The sequence below is a fragment of the Colletes latitarsis genome, chromosome 2, assembly GCF_051014445.1.
Source record: "Colletes latitarsis isolate SP2378_abdomen chromosome 2, iyColLati1, whole genome shotgun sequence".
Taxonomy (NCBI): domain Eukaryota; kingdom Metazoa; phylum Arthropoda; class Insecta; order Hymenoptera; family Colletidae; genus Colletes; species Colletes latitarsis.
In genome coordinates this window covers 19321821-19340342 of record NC_135135.1, presented here as the reverse complement: position 1 = coordinate 19340342, position 18522 = coordinate 19321821, and the positions used below count along the sequence as shown (strand labels likewise).

Sequence of the window (18522 nt, the reverse complement as noted above, 5' to 3'; positions counted from 1 at the left end):
AACGCGTGTACGTGAACTGCATATACGGGTTATCCGTTCGTAAATGTCCAAGCAAATATCTCGTAAACAGTTGAAGTTACAAAAAAGTTCATTGAAAAAAATTTACACTGTTTTAAGTCGACTACAAGGTGCGTGTAAATTATTAGTTTTTATTTGGGAACTTTTTGAATTACGAAGGTCAACTTAGTTTTTTTAAATGGATACACATCATTTGTTTTGCATATTTTGATAGCAGAGGTCATTTGCAATAAAATTGATATCCCCTTAAAATTTGTTATTACGTATCGTTTACAAGATAATTGGCATCTTAAGTATTAAAGTAGTAATTTGTATTGCGTCTTTAAACTAATTATAAGGTTAAAATGATAAAGAGCTTAAGAAAGTAAAGAAACAATATTCTAATAATTTGGCTGATAGATATTGTAGAGTAATTCGTAATTTTCCAAATTATTTTACTTTAATTTTGAAATAGAACAGAAAAAAGTCGGAAGAAAGTTTTCGTAATTATAGTATAATATTCCGTGCTCATACTTACGTTTGTCCTTACATTCTCTTAATATTGATTCTTCGCATTATAATAGATACTCTGCACGTCATTCGGCCCAGTTCGATGTGACTCTACTCTTACTAATAGTAACTGTTATTAATTTAAAATTATTTTGGATATTACGTATACAAACTATACTTAATAATCAATAAAAAAAATTATTTGCCACGCGGACGGATAGTATTTCGGTCATTCTACGCCAAGTCAGTCACATTTTACCTGAAAATAAATATTCAGTTCGTGTATCGTTCGATGACGTTTAATTTTGCCTTTTGATATTTTTTTTGTATTTTTAATCGTTTTAGAAACATAGTTTTTCCCAATTACGCGGAACACCTTGCGTAGGGATGACGTGAAAATCACACACGAATAATAAAGTTTAGTCTGCATTGCCAAAGATTTGTCAAAATACTGGTAAATAGCATCGAGTCTTTTGATTCGTAATAATATTACATTAATTAATCGAAGAGTTTATAATACCAAACAAAGACGTTTAAATAGCGACAAGATATTTTATGTAAATGCGTATGTAGAATAAAAAATTGATTTGCAATATATGTTATGTAAAATGAAGAACGCTTTCAACAGCTGCGGTGTCCGAGCGGTTAAGGAGATGGACTTGAAATCCATTGGGTTCTACCCGCACAGGTTCGAATCCTGTCCGCAGCGATTCATTTTTTTTATTTAAAAAAAAAATTACTTGCTATTTCCAGCACGTATATATCCATACATTTATTATATTATCGTAATATATAATTTATCGTAATATTTTAGATTCATTTTATTAGTAATTTCTAATAAAGGGAAAATTATTAGGTAACAATTTCGAAAAATGTACCATGGAAATTTATTATACGTAATTCCTTCACAAGTATATTAATTAATTGTAAAAATTTTATTAACATAATATGATTTTAGAGCATCTTGATTTTTCGAACGATAGATTTAACGTTCAGCTTAACAGATCAGGTTTGTACGTTGTCCTATTCACAAACGATTAAATGTTCAATGGTTTAAATTGTTATAGAGTTTCAAATACGATATTGGAGAAAACTATCGAAGTAATATTTTGACAAAAGAAAAGCGATTCTTCGTCTAAAATAAAGTACATATACCGTGGCTAGTAATCCTTTCCTGTGTATGAATAATGGACGCGTGCTCAATTACCGACACGATAATACGTGTGAGTCATATTCTGTGTTTTCACGCATAGGCGTAGCAACTGGTCGATGTTCCAGTGCCGACAATAGTCACTCATAGTATATCGCAAATCAGTATAGTTAACGTCGTGGCTTTTAAAATTGATTTCGAGGCAAAATAATTAAGAAAATTTCTTTCCTACAAACAATTTATAGGAATTAAGTCTACTTGTTTGCCTTTGCTTTTAATAAAAACTCTAGCTAATGCTATTGCAAATAGCAATAGCTATTTTACTACAAAGAAAAATCCACGCTGTTTTAATTGTGACGCTCTTATTGTGAATGAATTTATCGCTACAGTTTCATAAAGTTTAATTACCTATTACATTGGTCAACAGTGTTATTTATAATACTGGACGTTTTGGCAAAGAAACAGTCTCGAGCGGACAAGAATGGATCTACATAAATTTCATTTTTATTATTCAATTATTTAAAATTTCGATTTCTAACTAAAACTTAAAAATAAAATAATCTTCTATCCCTTTATTCAGGTAATTCGTTTCATTTTTGAATAACGAGTATTATTACGTATTATAATTTACGATTGCATGAAATTGCCGTAGACCAGCGAACGGACAAAGACAGAAAGAAACAAACTTCTTTATAAAAATATGTATGTAATCGTGTAATGTTTCGTGTACGGTTGGTACGTACACGTCTTTATCAATAGATAATGCGATATATCGAGTCGAGTTTATATGTTTTCAGCGTTCAGTCGGTTCTTCCTCGCAGTTCGGAAGCGATAAGGAGAAGTGTTGTTCTGTAGTGCAGCTGCGTGCAAGAAGATCCTTGAAGAACGTGCATCAAAATGGCTGCCACACACCTTGACGTTGGTCTACGATGCATCAAATACCTGCTGTGCGCCGTTAACTCTCTGTTTGTGGTCTGTAACCACATTTTTCTATGTTCTTTTCATTTTTCTAAAGATTACTTCATTATGTTTCCTAGATACCTGTTCTATTCTAGTAAATTAATATTTGATCTATCATATCTGTCACATCCATTCGTTCATTCCGCATTCTAAATCCATGCATTGCAGTTCTATTCGATCCGAATCTCTTTTTGCATTTCGATTCATGAATTTATCCATTTTCCAAGTCACTCTAAATTATTGAATAATTCCATCGACAATTGCAAGCATCCGCACCTGCTGCTTACGACTCAATATCCAAAGTTCAATTATTTTCGTGTAATTATTGGTCGAATTGCCATTTATTTCTTTACTTTCGTTATTTGCTCCGCGCAAACAATTCCGATTCGTTGAAACGAAAATTTCCGGCTAATATCAATAACCGAATGGGCAATTATACGAGTAATTCTGTAAACGTAAAATAAAATACATGGTTCCATCGCATACTTACGCCGCGTAGCTCATTGTACTCTATTCTGCTTCGTTATACCCTACTTAAATTCCATGTTATTCAATATTCATCTTCGTTTTCCCTCTCTAAATGGAAGCTAGAAAAGCAACTGTCCGGAATATTTCGCACACCACTGTACATTAACCTTGTTATAAGGGACAAAAGGAGAACGATGAATAGGGTCAAGGCTGACAATAACGATAACTGCAGCCGACGTCCATTTCTTTCCCTGTTCAAAGAAAAAGCATAAAGGAAAATAACCATATTTGTCGTTGAGATTCAATAAGGTAGGTGGACTCTCGATATGGACGTGGATCATAGGCTCTACGCTATCGTTCGGACGGGCAGTAAGATCGATACCAGCTGGACGAGGTCAAACCTCGATGAATTATTACTGTGCAGAAGACTTGCAACGCCATAGGTTGTCGATGTCTTGCAATTTGTCACTTTTTTTACTATCGGTTTCGTTATTTCCTTTGAGAAATTTCAGAAAATCGCTTAATTCATTGAGGAAACTGTTACTTGACTACTGACGAGTCTATGTGAATTGAAATTGTCGAAATAATTGAACATTGTATCGCGTAACAGCAAAACCTGAATCTTCTAATAGATTCGAAACAACAGTACAGACTTATTACTTTTTCGTAGCCCGCGAAAATGTTCGCTTTCTGCGATTGGTATCAAAGTAGAGAACTGTTGTTTTGTAGACGTAAATAATAGCCCGTCTTATCAGTTCAGATAAATTTGTAATCTCTTTGATGTTGATAACAGAATTCTTTTCTTCACTGACATTCATACTAAGTATGACAATTTTTTGGGTTCCAAAACTCCTATTTAATGAAATTACAGAATTATTCGTACCGTTCGATAAAATGAATATCTATTTAGTATTTTAACGAAAATAGTCGTAACTGCATTCGTTTTCCTTGAATATTTTTATACGTCGAAATTGTAGATGCATCATAGATTTATCGATAAAATATTGATATATGATATATTTCTTGGAAATTTGAAAGAAAAGAAGTAATAAAATGTGTGTCAATGTATTAAATATAATTTCATACATACGTTAATCGTATTATTTGCCTCGATCTTTTTTTTAATGTTGGGAGTCTCACAAATGTATTCACATTTCAGTTAACGGGGATAATGATTATATCAGTTGGAACAACAATTTACGCAGTTTATGAAGACTTCTCTCATTTCCTCGATCCAAGTTACTTTTCTCCAGCAACTCTGTTAATTGTAGTTGGGATCTTTGTGTTCGTAATAGCATTTCTAGGATGTTGCGGAGCACTTCGGGAAAGTACCTGTATGGTTCTCATTGTAAGCATCCTATGATTTCTTTTAACATCTGATATACAGGTTGTTTGGCTTATCAACGAAGGCCGATTTTGCTAAAAATTTGGTGGGATCTCAGAACAAGAATATCAAACTTATACAGGGTGTTCGGCCACCCCTGGGAAAAATTTCAATGGAAGATTCTAGAGGCCAAAATAAGACGAAAATCAAGAATATCAATTTCTTGACTGAGGCCTCGTTAAAAAGTTATTAACAATTAAATTCAAAAATTTCAAATCGTTCTAAAAAAATTATTTTCGGTTGCGGGGATCAATTACAATTATTTTCGGTGAATAGACGTACCCCCGAAATCCTACCCACTTTCTAGAAAAAAAATTCGAGAAGCTGTAAAATTTTTCAACGGAAAAAAAAAAAATTTCAAATCGTTTTGGAAAAATTATTTTCGGTTGCGGGGGTCAATTACAATCATTTTTGGTGAATAGACATACCCCCGAAATCCTGCACATTTTCGAGAAAAAAATTCAGTATGAGTGGAACTTTACACGTTAATAACTTTTCAACGAAGCCTCGATCAACAAATTAGTATTCTTGATTTTCGTCTTGTTTTGGCCTCTAGAATATCCCATTAAAATTTTTCCCAGGAGTGGCCGAACACCCTCTATACGAAGTTTCATTTAAATAGATTTACCTGTGTTGGCGCGATCGTATCAACAACAAAAACTTTTTTTAACGATCAAGAAGTCTTAAAACATGTTTCGTTTGAAAAATATTATCTCGAAAGTTTTAGCCTATAGAATAAATCCAATCGGACTACCATCAGTGGCCAAATAGCCTATATGATTATTATGCACGAATTAAATCGCGTGTCATATTTTTTAACGAACGATTTCGATACAAACTACTTTTGTGTATTTTATAATAGCGAACAATAATAAATTGTATATTAATTCAGTTTGCAGCGTCTCTTATAATAATTCTTATACTGGAATTAGCCGCTGCAATTGCGGCTTATGCACTTCAGGATAATATAAAAGACCTCCTAAGAGACAAAATTAACGTTACCATGCATCAGTACGATGAAAATCCCGAAGCAAAGGATGCCATCGATTTTCTACAGTCGAGAGTAATATTTTCATTTTTCAATGATCATAGAATGTATTGTGTATACTAAAATATTTCGTATAATTACAGCTTCATTGCTGTGGGTACGACGGATATACAGATTGGGAAGATATTATGCAAAAGGATAATATCGAGCTACCAAAATCTTGTCAAATATGTACTTCTGACGAAGTACATGGTATTATATGCCTTCCACATGCCCCTGGATGCATTAGGCGTCTTTCAGTTATTGTTAACAGAAGCGCGCTTTATATCGGGACTGGAGCTGTAGCCATTGCTCTTATTCAGGTTTACATTTATTACATTTAATTTATTCGTTCTTCTGACCAGAAACTTTATAATTTGTCAAGGAGAATATAATTGCAGGTATAATATTCGAATTTAAAAATAACTAACTCGAATCGTTTTTATTTTCAGTTAACTGGAATAATGTTTGCCTGTATGTTAGGCCGAGCAATTAGAAGACAGAAAACGGAAAGAGAGCGACGTAGATGGGAATTGAGAGAAAGTTTGGTCAATGGATATCAGCCATTAGGAAAATCTGATCCTCTTACTACTTTTCCTGTTGTGTACATGTCTTCTGATCCTTTAAAGAACACCTAAAAATGTTTGTTTTTGTAAATTCTCAATGAATTACTTTTTCATTTAATAATTTGCCTTATTAAACATTCTATTTCAGCGTTTTTAAACATTTCCTATCTCAACGTCATTCTGCCTTTCGAATTTCTAGAATGAATAAATAAATTGTCTTTAAATATTTTATTATACGCTTTATTGCAAAAAATTGTATCCAACTTTTAGTTTCATCGAAAGATCGAAGCTCTCTGTAACAGTTCTTTAACTTCTTCGTCCTTTGATAAATTATTTCGATAAAAAGTCGTTAATTCACGGTAAGCTAAACAAATTCGTCGCGATTTTACGTCTTCTCTCAGAACGCAGTGTTCCCATTCATACCTAAAAGGAATGTTTCAGATTAATATTTGTTCAAATTAATGTGATAGATAACGGCAGGAGACAACATAAAAAATTGGTTTTCTTTCGTGTATTTTGTGTTATGTTTTTTTTTACATTCCGTTTAAGACTTTAACGAAATATGAGCGTAGATATACATATTATTATAATAAAGAATGATTTATTTAGATATATAAGAATTAATACTTTAAATAATTCTATTTTAAATTGTTAACTGTCTTCCTATTTATTTATGTATACTAAAATAGGAAAAAATAGGGGACAAAATAATTTAGCTCTGGTTTGAAAAATACAGGGCACGATTTATTTTATTCAAGTATAGTAGATTTAAGCATGGTGAAATAAAAAGATTCTTTTTTTTTAAATTTGTTACGTGAAATTTCCATAACGTTAAAGCTTATTTATTTATACTTCTATTCATAGCGCGTAAAAACTCGCCTACCTTGCAGCACCATAAAGAACCATAAGCGACCCCTCAGGCATCGGTAGCCTTACAATTACATTTCGAACATCTCCATTTTCATTTTTGTCTTCGAACGTAGAATATTCAGCAACATCATTTAAATTATATTTGGTATTTGGACCAGAATAAGGTATCATCGTTAAAACTGAATTGCCCGTAACGTTGACGGTTACTATTCGTTCGCCCCAAACCCAACAATCATCGATATGTGGATCTATCGAAGCTCCTCGTAGGGGGTCATATTCTAAAGTACATTGTTCCACTGTTTGGAAACTTTTAAGTATAGGTATTTCCAAAAATTTCTGTTGCACGAAGTGGGTAGATTTTGGGAAACCGTTGAAAGAACCCAAACGAAGTTTTTTCTTTTTGAAATTGCATTTTGGACCGAAGTTCTGAATTCGTAAAATTGTTCTTTCGATTACTTAATCGAACAATTAAATGTTTTCAAAGAAATTTATAATAACTATAGAATACTTTTATTTCTTTAAATTAATAATATGTATCAGTAACTAATATCTTAGGGTTCTAACCTTTATCCGTTTTCTGTCTCGTATACAATTCTCGCGTTTTATTAGGTCGTTTGATACGATTACTTAAACGTTCAGTTTTTATTTTCGATTAAAAGAATTTTCAAAGTTAAATTGTTCATCTTCCCAATTCGTTGATGTTTTACCGTTGTCGATTTGATGCTAAGGAAAAAATTACGTTGTGAAAACGAGGAACGGATGAAGGTTAGGAAATTGTTAATTTCTGTAATAAGAGATTATACGTATTACTCTGCTGAAAATACCTGTTTTCTTCTTCCGCTCTGTGAGACTTCCCAAGGTATATCATCCAGTGCTTTCGTCAATAAAGCAATGTCATTATGATTCAGGAAATCGAGCTATTCGTATACAAAATGTGTGTTTTAATTATGTCGAGGCACGACTGTTTACGTGTACATAGATTTCAAAATATTATGATATAGTTTTTGTCAATATAGAACCATTGAACAAAACAGCTTAGTTTTTTCAAATTTTATATTATACATTTTTGTGAGAAACGCAATTTTGTTATTTTTGGCGTACGCCTTATTTTGTCATGTAGAATTACCTCCTAAAAGAATATTAACACTGTCGATCGGTAACGAGAATTCTCGTTTTCATAAGACTATACATTACAATTAAAATAATTGTATATGACTAAAATCACCGATCGTCAATGTGTTCATATACGCATAGAAATTTTTCAATGTTCGAAGCGTAATTAGAAAAGACGTAATTTTCTTCGAAATGAAGTTCTATTTATCGTGTACGACAATCGTACCTTTTCCATTCAAATCGATGCTTAAGAAACACATTACGCAAGGGAGTCGATTATAAATAATAATCGAAAGAAATATCAAAATAAACGATTTCTTAAATACAAAATAAATACCTTTATATAAACACCAGGAAATTCAATAGATTTTCCTCGATGATCCGGATGGTTTGCGTAAATATCGCTATTCCAACCGGGCCAAGAGAGGTTGCAAAGGGGGCAGTAGACATAACTGGAATATTTCTGAAATATTAAATAGTTATAACTCGGAATAGTTAAAAGTGTAATAAAAATGTTCGCGAAATTGTCAAAATTCTATATAACTATTGTTCCTTAGTGCCCCATATAAAATATACTATTATAAATAAACAAAACAAGTTATCAAAATTTGTGCGCATTTTGCACACAGATTAGATATATTAAATAATTTGAGGTAATTGGGTTTTTTGCAAACAAATGCTAATTACATTATGAATTCCTAGCTGCTTTTAATATACTTTATTTTTACATGAAATTTAAAGATATTGGTTTATAGGAAATACAGTGCAAACTAAAAAAAAATTGATATATAGGCATAACAGCCTTGACAAACCAGTTTTTCTTTACTATCACTATATTTTCTATACATAACTTTCTTGTTTATCAATTACACCACATTCCTGTTTTTGTTACATACCTAAATCACTCCATTAATTGGAAGGTAGATTAATTATTATAGATAATAAATACAGTGAACGAATATCTTGTTTATAATTAAAAATCTTTAATAACAAAGTTTAGAATCAAGAATAGTAAATACTACGAAGAATAATCGAAATGAAATTATATATCGAAAACGAAAATCGGTACAACGATTAAAATTGAATAAAAAAGGAATTGTAGCTTTGAAATATTTAATGAAATCTGACCTCCAATTGAATTTTGAGGTTGGGTTTCGTTATTTTATATTCCTTCTCGCATAAGAGACACGATCTTATTCCTTTACAACCACAAGGTCGAACTGTTTCCATTTGATAAAGAAATTAATCAACGATTTAAATTAAATAAATGTTACTTAATCAATTTCACAAGGTGCTTCTCTATCTTTCCTCTACATATTATAAAAGACGTCTATCCAGCGTTACCAGACCAGTTACTGGGTGCACCGGGAGGGGGCTCCTCATTCTACTTTCGCACACTATGCCAGATCACATATACGCGAGCTCGTACAGTTACAGAGAGTCGACAAAGATAAACAGATACTTGTCTTCTTCCTCGATTCTCCGAAGTCATCCGACGTGAGAGCGAATACAAGAAATCGAGGAAGAGGACGAGTGTCAGTTTACCTTTGGCGGCTCTGTAACTCTACGAGCTCACGTATATGTGATCTGGTATAGTGTGTGAAAGTGGAATGAGGAGTTCCCGGTGCACCTGGTGGCCAATCTGGTAACACTGCTGTGTAGGTACATCATATAACGTCATCAATATAATATACAGACGACTTCGTCTGTAGCGGCACTGTCATCTGACGTTTCTGCCGAAAACTCTCCTGTCTGTACTTGTCGGCGCAGGTGCGAAGACGGCTTCTCGTGAATGTTTATATTAAAGATGTTTGTAAGAAGATAGCATCATACAAAATGAATAAGAACATAAATTCACCGTCTAAGCTTACGGAGTTTGCTCCATTAAGTCCTGAAGAAAGTCAACCTGTTGTAGCTTCCTTATTTTCGAAATTCTTTAACTTCGCTAGAAGTAAGAACCTTTCTGTACTTTGTGCTTGAATGTAATGAAAGAAGAGTGTATGTTATTGAAATAAATTTTTCTTAATTAAATGAATGTTTATCTGTATCTTGTCATAATGTACAATAAAAATATTTAACGAGCATGGAAGATTTTATACTATGCAGTACTTAAATCTAGGTTCACAAAATGTCGATGACTCTACAATCTCTTCTAATAATGAGAAGCAAAGTTCATCTGATTCTGAATCGTGGAAACAATCAGAAAGCACAGAAGAAACACCAGAGGATGACAACTCTAGTATAATGAATTTTCCATTAGATACTCGTGAAGGCAGAAGTTTACCAAATGTTTTGAAACGTATTAGTAACATTGTGGCTCTGAAAAGTAATGTAAGTTGTTTTTTATACATTATGCAAATATTAATAGTATATGATATATACATATATACAATAATAATATAAGTCAAATTTATATTATTATTGTTTAAATACAGAACCTATGCTCGTACAAAGATTCCCAGTTAAAAAGTTATTGGATGCCAGATAGTGTAAGTAAGCAATGCTATGAATGTGGTGAACGATTTACAACATTTCGTAGAAGACATCATTGTCGTGTTTGCGGCCAAATATTTTGCTCAAAGTGCTGTTCAGATCAGATTACTGGAAAAATTATGGGATGTACAGGTATGAAAATATCACATATATGTCTATTATTTATTTTCTTGTTATGTTTAATTGTAAGAAAACTTTGGTCGTAGGGGATCTAAGAGTCTGTACATATTGCTGCAAAGTAGTTTTATCCTATTTACAATCATCAGACATGAGAAGCAATCTATCTGCAGATTTAAAAGCATTGCAAGAAGATCTTCAAGTTAAATATGGAGATGATTCACCACCTATGTCTCTGAAATGTGCAAACGAATTGGTAGAGGATGAAACTTTGATCTGCAGAAAACCAAGTGTAGGATACATGGAGGAAAAATATGCCTTTGGACGGTATGATTTTGCATTATTCTGCCTTTTTAATAAATCTGACGAGCGTTAAAATTTGCAAAATATAAAGGTATCTTATAAATATACTTTTCAGATCAGGAAATAGTTACTTAACATCTCAGGAACGTTCTCTTGTCTTACAAAACTCTGCTTCTTTAAGAATGATTTACGAAGAGTTGTTTAGATCAAGTCAAGCAATTCTTTTACAAACTCATAGAATTAGACTGAAAAGTTATTACAACTGCTTCTTAGCTAGCGAGTTAGTAAACTGGATGATAGCACAAAATAAAGCAGCCACGCGGTACGAATACAACGAATAGATAAACGGAAAAAGCATTATGATAAAGTATTAAAACATAATGTGTTTTTAGTGTGCAGGCTACTGCTATAGGGCAGGCTTTACTGGAAGCAGGTTTTATCGAACCCGTAATTGTTGATAATGTATTTAGCGATACAGCAACGGTATTTAAACCAGTAAAATTATCTCATATGCAGAGTATGGAGTTATTAAATGAAACTCAAACTACGTGTGACGCGCAAGAACCTGCATGGGTGAAAACAATTCCACAGCATGATTCAACAACAGGTAATATTTATTATTGTATTTTATGCAAGAAGAAATGCCCATATAAATGCATTTCAGATTCCGAAAGTGAAACGAAACCTTCAAATGTAATGCAACAAACTAGTGGACGTTTACCATCATCCAGTTCAAGTTTTTACTTAGATCTAAATTTAGAATCATCTACTGTTACATTAAAAAGACCCACCTCGGAAGATTTTACCACAATTTCTATAGATAGCAGTGATGGTGTAATCGAACAGAAAGAAGCTACAGTAAAGTCTCATAAGTGTAATTTTAAAATTGCCGATGATCTTTTGAATGACACGCTACAGGTACAAGAATTTAAAGAAAGAAACGGTTGGCATAAACCGTCGAACCTTAGAACTGCATTAGGTGAATTACATGCATATGAATGTTTGACGTAAGTACTATGTATACATAAATAAAAGTAATTAAACTTTATGCTCACATCGACGTAATTATAGATCTGCGTATAAGCAGCACGAAGATTCACTAATTAAACAACTTCTTAATAAAGAAGGCTTATCCCAAACTTGGTCAGAAATAATACTTCCTATTGCTCATCAAATTGTAGACTACGTTAGACCCGATCTAAATCATAACGTCGATGATCTGGATATTCGACAATATGTTCAAATAAAAAAATGTCCAGGCGGTAATAGAGACGACTGTGAAATCGTGTCTGGTGTAGTCTGCACCAAAAATGTTGCGCATAGAGGAATGAATGCAATGATAGCCCATCCAAAGATATTATTACTTCAGTGCGGACTTATGTACCAACGCGTAGAAGGAAAACTATTAAGCTTAGAACCTGTGATGTTGCAAGTACGAATAAAATTTATCAACTTATATTCGATATTATTATCTTATACCGCGATAAAAATGTCTAATTTGTAGGAGAATCAATACTTGGGCCATACAGTTGCTAAAATTACGGCCCTTGGTCCGGACGTTGTGCTCGTACATCGATCTGTTTCAAGATTAGCTCAAGATAGGCTTCGAGAATGTGGTGTAACGCTCGTTTTAAATGTGAAACTTAGTGTTTTAGAAAGAGTTGCACGTTGTACAGGAGCTAATATTGTCAATACCATTGACGCACATATAAGTGCAAGATATATGCTTGGTACATGTAAAAAATTTTACTTACGAAATTTTTCATGCGAAAAAAGTGAGTAGTTAAAGATTCCTTTAATTTATAGTTTCTCGTTTAGTGGTGTAGAATTTAATGACTTTTCTCAGATGGTGTTAAAACATTGATGTGTTTCGAGGGCTGTTCAAATCCACATCTTGGAGCTACAATTTTACTACGGGGTGGTCCTCAAGCAGAATTGAAAAAAGTAAAAAATGTAACATCGATGATGATTTTTGCAGCCTACTCTTGGCGCCTTGAAAAGTCATTTCTAATGGATGAATTTGCAAGACCCCCATCTCCTAAGGATAATTCATTTTTGGACGAAACATCGCACAAGGACTCCACAGAGTTCGAAGAAACTAGTAAAGTATTGCTCACCAAAACTAACGAAGGAAATGATACTGCTTTCAGTCAGGACAGAGATTATGCAGATAGTATAGAAATTTTAAGAATGTCAAAAGTTCAAGCAGATTCGAGAAGTACATCGAACGATAGACAATGCATAGAAATTGAGTTTCCCGCTAGTAGAAGTACACCTCTGAAAGATAAAGTAGCAGATCAGACTTATACCGAGAATAAGTTAAATTCGAACTCTATTAAACAAATATCTTCTATATTATCCGAAGACACTGACCCTTACGATACTCTGAAATTATTCAAAACTAAAACAAAGTCTTCCGTAATTGATTCGAAAAGCACAGAGGATTGCACAACAAGTAAAACATTGAACAGTAACGATAATCTAAATAATACTTCTGGACTCGGTACAGACTGTAGCAATGACTCAAACAGTACTATGGAATTGTTTGGTGGTAAAAGTGGTGAAAAGACGAACAAAGAAACCGAAGAAGAAATAGAAAAACCAAAAATGAAGGACAAATTCATTTCAGAGGAGAAACGTATTTATGGAGAATCCATTAGCGATTGGAGCGATCCTTTGCATCAGTATTTAAACGAAGACGAAGAGGACGTTTTTAATCAAACTAGTCCAAACGGTCAGCATTTAAGTGTTGCTGATTTACCATTGCTAAATAAATTTAAGAAAGCTCTGGAGGGAACTATATTAACCGTTTCGCCTTACTTGAAATTTTCTATACCGTACTTGGAAACCGAAACAGGAAGGAATTGCGTGTTACGAGATTTCTTTCCAAGAGAAATCTTTTATTCTGTCCAATTTTTAGACAAAGTGAAAGAGGTTAAGACGAGCAACGTGTCCATAGAGATATGTGAATTTGAAAATCCACTGATGAAATTAAAATTGAAGCCTCAACATCCGTTTGTTCAAGCAAGGTTAACCACGGACGTCGACAGTCGCGAAGTACAAACTTTATTAGCTAATTTTAGAGCGTGCGGTAGTCGACTGTATCCAACGAATAACGTTTTGTCGGACAAACAACAAATTCTAATACAGACTGAAGTTAACGATCAAACTCCTACGTGGCCAGACTGCTTGGATCTAGCGAGTCATCAACGTCTGTCCGTGTTGTTTTGCAGTTTCTCGCATACTGGCAACGATACGCCAGCGTTCTGCGTGAATCCATGGGTAGTTAATATGGATTTGTATGGGAGGAACGATATCGCACTTGGACGTTTTCTGGAACGTTACTGTTTAACGTCCGAGTACAAGTGTCCTGCTCAGGCCTGTCGAGCGCAGATCGCTCACCACGTTCGACGATTCGCGCATGACGGTGGCTGCATACACATTAGTCTAAACGAAATGAATAGCGAACCATTTGCCCAGGAGGACACGAATCAAATTCTGATGTGGAGCAAATGCATGAGATGTAAAAGCGTTTCACCGGTGGTACCAATGTCGGACGATACCTGGTCGTTGTCTTTCGCCAAGTATCTGGAATTACGATTTCATGGGAACGCTTACGTCAGACGCGGCACGGACACTTGTCAGCATTTGTTACATCACGATCATTATCAATATTTCACAAAGAAAAACATGCTGGCCGTGTTTAAATATACGAAGATATCGCAGTGGGAGATTTCTTTGCCGCCGCCTTTGATAAATATTATCTACGATCCCAGGCAACACGCGGACGTGATAGAAGAGATGAAAAGTTTGGCGCTGAAGGGCGACGAAGTTTTCTCCACCATACGAGAGAAACTGACGACTTTGCAGATGGATATAGATAGTATAAATGCTGCCAAGCAACTATTGACCAAAGATCAACAGTATTTCAAGAATAAAAGAGAAGAGATTCAATTGAAATTGACGTCCCCGACGTTGGAGAATAAAAAGCTCGAGGGCAAGGTGTCCGAGAAACAGGTTCAAGCTTTAATGTTTAGAATCGAAGACGGGATTGTGATTCTTAAACGAGTGATATCAGAAATCGTATTTACCTGGAACGTAAAGATATTGGAAATGTCTGTTAAAAAGAAGGACGAAAGACCACGGCGGTTTACCGAACGATCGTTAACGGCTGGAAGCATCATCGATACAGATGGATATATAACGGAGGACACAGCATCGGAATCGCAAATCGAAGATTTAAGCCCTATGTCGGCGGATTACAATGCTATCGACGCTATCGCGGCTGCACAGAATGATTTGCAAGCGATCGAAGGTGTAGAGAGTTCCGATAACGAACCTTTAGAAAATAATAATCCTGACGAGATCGTTGTCATCCAAGGATCCCCAAAAATGCATCAGAGATCACACTCTGATGTGTTGCCCCTCACTCTGGAGGATATGCCGGATAAGAAGAAGAAGAAGAAAACAATTTTATCTCAATTATTGTCTTCTGTGTCTGTAACTCAACCCATACCAAATCCTTTGGGTTCTTTGGAGCATCATTTGCTGCCTTTTGGGTAAGATAATCGTAGAATAGAAATATCAGAGAACTTACAGTTGGTTAATCTTTAACAAGTCGCTTAACTCTTTGGAGCACGCTGGGATTAGAAGTGTTTCACTTTCTTGATGCACCACAATGCATGGTGGGACATTTTTAGTCCCATCTTGAAATATTGCAATAGCTGCGTGCGCATAGGTTTATATTTCGTCTTATAGAGGGTGTTCGGCCACCCATGGGAAAAATTTTAATGGGGGATTCTAGAGGCCAAAATAAGACGAAACTCAAGAATACTAATTTGTTGATGGAGGCTTCGTTAAAAAGTTATTAACAATTAAATTCAAAAATTTCAAATCATTCTGGAAAAATTATTTTCGTTTGCAGAGGTCAATTACAATCATTTTTTGTGGACAGACATACCCCTGAAATCCTACGCATTTTCGAGAAAAAAATTCCTTACCAAAACTAATTAGATGCCTAAATTTTTCGATGAAAAAAAAATTTTAAATTGTTCTGAAAAAATTATCTTCGGTTGCAGGGGTAAATTACAATCATTTTTGGTGAATAGACATACCCCCGAAATCCTACCCACTTTCTAGAAAAAAATTCGAGAAGGTGTGAAATTTTTCGACGAAATTAAAATATTTCAAATCGTTCTGAAAAAAATATTGTTAGCTGTGGGGGTCAATTATAATAATTTTTGGTGAATAGACATACCTCCGAAATCTTGCGCATTCTTGATTTTCGTCTTATTTTGGCCTCTAGAAGCCTCCATTACAATTTTTCCCAGGGATGGCCGAACATCCTGTATACGTAAAGCAGTTGGTAATATCTTCACAAATGCGTTCGCTTGTGTTGGCAACATTCAACATGCCAATGCAGGTTCACCAAACCAGGCTCGTAGTGTAATGAAGCTATTACTATTTTTTATATGTTTTTACATTATGTGATACCTTTATTAATAAAAATATGCCAATTTTGTTTAATTTAAAACGCAATAAAATTTCTATGCAACATGGATCTATTTTATTATCTGGAATCCTGTGCCGCAAAGAGTTAAATGGGGTTAAGTTTAATAGCAGCAAAGTAATTGCAGAAACATGCTCATTAAACTACTAGCCTTTACAATATTGCTTGTACGCAATATTTTTATTTTACAGATCGGTTGTACCAATAGTGGTATACGAATCAGAACCCTCGTCTATTATTGCACACGCGCTCGACTCGTACGATTACAAACATGCACTGCACGAATTAATGCGCACTACGAAAGGACCCGATTTGAATCCCAGCCCATTGAACAAGCGTAAATTCCCCGAAAATAAAGAGAGTCTTTCCGATTTGACTCAATCGGGAGAATTTAAACGACCGTCCGTCTTGTCATTCTTCCGAGGGAACAGTCCAAATCCAGCCAGTCCGATAGATTCTGATAGAAGTGTTTCGAACATAGATTTTAGCGCGCAAAGTTTGGCGTCGACGTCGGAATTGACGGACGAAGACAAGAAGGCGACGAAACAGCAAAATTACATCGAGGTTCAATTCAACGACGCGACGACTAACTTCTATTGCAGAATATATTTTGCTGCGCAGTTTGCTGCTCTCAGAGAAAGTGTTTTAACGTGCGGCGAAGATGGATTTACAAGAAGCTTGAGTCGTAGCGTGCAATGGGCTGCAAGGGGTGGAAAGAGCGGTACTACGTTTTGTAAAAGTCGAGGTGAATAATTATTACACGACGAATCGAATTGTATAAAAACAGCTTGAACATATCGTTCGATGATATGAATTTCAATTACCGAGAGGATTTCTTTTTACAGACGATAGGTTCATCATAAAAGAGATGTCGAGATTGGAAATGCAAATATTTCTTGACTTTGCGCCGAATTACTTTTCCTACATGGAAAAGTGTCAGCAGACCAAACAGCCGACATTATTAGGCAAAATAGTCGGTGTTTACAGGGTATCTTTCAAAAATAATACGACAAATGCAGCGCTCCGCACTAGCGTGCTAGTGATGGAAAATTTATTTTATAACAGAACGATAACGGATAAATTTGATTTGAAAGGATCGGTGAGAAATCGGCTTGTAAATCCTGACGACATGTGTCACGAGGGAGAATTAGTATTGCTCGATGAAAATTTATTAAATAGTCAGTATCGTATTAATGCTTTTCGCATGAAAAGTTTTTTAGTTACAGGATAAATTTCTATTTTTAGTGAGCTGCGACTCGCCGCTGTACATCAGATCGCACTCGAAAGCGGTTTTAAACAGAGCCATTGAACAAGACACGAAATTCTTAGCTAATAATTCTGTGATGGATTATTCATTGTTAGTTGGTTTAGAGCCAAATTCAGACGAACTCGTACTAGGTATAATAGGTGAGTTACATGATTATCTTTTTTCAGGTACATAGTTCTTTCGTTATTATCGTATTTGTAGATTATATACGAACGTTTACGTGGGATAAAAAATTAGAAACAATGGTGAAAAAATCGGGCATATTAGGCGGCCAAGGGAAACTACCAACAATAATATCACCAGAAGAATATCGAGCTCGTTTCATAGCTGCTATGCACCGATATTTCCTGCCTGTACCGGACAGATGGTCCGGTTTAGGTAGAGACGTGGAAAAATAAAAAAGAGTTACGATTTCCAATAAATGAGATTATCAATTTTTCAGAAATATTCTATACTAAATAATATTGTACATATATTTTCTGTACAATTAACACATGTAAAAAAAAACAGTGTTGCGTATAGAGATACATAATGTATATTAATATTTTATGGAATTACTAGTACATTACAGCATTTTGTAATGAAGTGATAAAGATAAGTTGTATAGTTTCAATTCAATAATTTATCAAACGATAAACATTTGCATCATATCAGTTATGTTTATATTTGTTAGCATATTAATGACTGTATTACATGTATATAATATTTATTATAAATTTTACAAGCAATGTCTCTTTTAGCTGAAAGTATAAAGGGCGTGAATGAGAGTTAGATAAAATTATATAAAA

At 34.3% G+C, this 18522-nt stretch overlaps 3 protein-coding genes and 1 non-coding gene across 6 annotated transcripts; 3 read left to right on the top strand and 1 right to left on the bottom strand.

The window, feature by feature from the left end:
* Window positions 1-6: 6 nt before the first annotated feature.
* Window positions 7-6293, top strand: LOC143351893 (CD63 antigen). 2 transcript variants are annotated; one of them, XM_076783959.1, is made up of 6 exons: window positions 7-128; window positions 2455-2629; window positions 4245-4433; window positions 5362-5532; window positions 5601-5819; window positions 5949-6293. In XM_076783959.1, exons 2-6 carry the CDS (start codon window positions 2555-2557, stop codon window positions 6132-6134), a joined length of 840 nt encoding a protein of 279 aa, XP_076640074.1. In that variant the 5' UTR covers window positions 7-128; window positions 2455-2554; the 3' UTR covers window positions 6135-6293. The 2 variants fall into 2 exon arrangements, with proteins under 2 accessions (XP_076640074.1, XP_076640073.1); XM_076783958.1 differs by lacking the exon at window positions 7-128 and adding an exon at window positions 2126-2359.
* On the top strand, window positions 1135-1216 carry Trnas-uga (transfer RNA serine (anticodon UGA)). Its single transcript has one exon. It is a non-coding gene; the product is annotated as a tRNA-Ser (tRNA).
* On the bottom strand, window positions 6276-9378 carry LOC143351891 (alpha-ketoglutarate-dependent dioxygenase alkB homolog 4). The gene is made up of 5 exons (XM_076783956.1): window positions 9174-9378; window positions 8383-8508; window positions 7757-7849; window positions 6946-7358; window positions 6276-6485 (listed from the first exon to the last, which is right to left on the bottom strand). Exons 1-5 carry the CDS (start codon window positions 9273-9275, stop codon window positions 6335-6337), a joined length of 885 nt encoding a protein of 294 aa, XP_076640071.1. The 5' UTR covers window positions 9276-9378; the 3' UTR covers window positions 6276-6334.
* Window positions 9379-9489: 111 nt separating this feature from the next.
* On the top strand, window positions 9490-18508 carry Fab1 (1-phosphatidylinositol 3-phosphate 5-kinase fab1). Of its 2 annotated transcripts, XM_076783931.1 has the most exons (15): window positions 9490-9703; window positions 9816-9996; window positions 10165-10376; window positions 10481-10670; window positions 10745-10982; window positions 11074-11280; window positions 11351-11565; window positions 11623-11965; window positions 12030-12390; window positions 12463-12733; window positions 12805-15517; window positions 16659-17212; window positions 17313-17645; window positions 17713-17874; window positions 17936-18508. In XM_076783931.1, the coding sequence occupies exons 2-15, from the start codon at window positions 9882-9884 to the stop codon at window positions 18130-18132; spliced, it is 6111 nt and encodes a 2036-aa protein (XP_076640046.1). In that variant the 5' UTR covers window positions 9490-9703; window positions 9816-9881; the 3' UTR covers window positions 18133-18508. The 2 variants fall into 2 exon arrangements, with proteins under 2 accessions (XP_076640046.1, XP_076640045.1); XM_076783930.1 differs by having other exon boundaries at window positions 9490-9996.
* The last annotated feature ends 14 nt before the right edge of the window (window positions 18509-18522 follow it).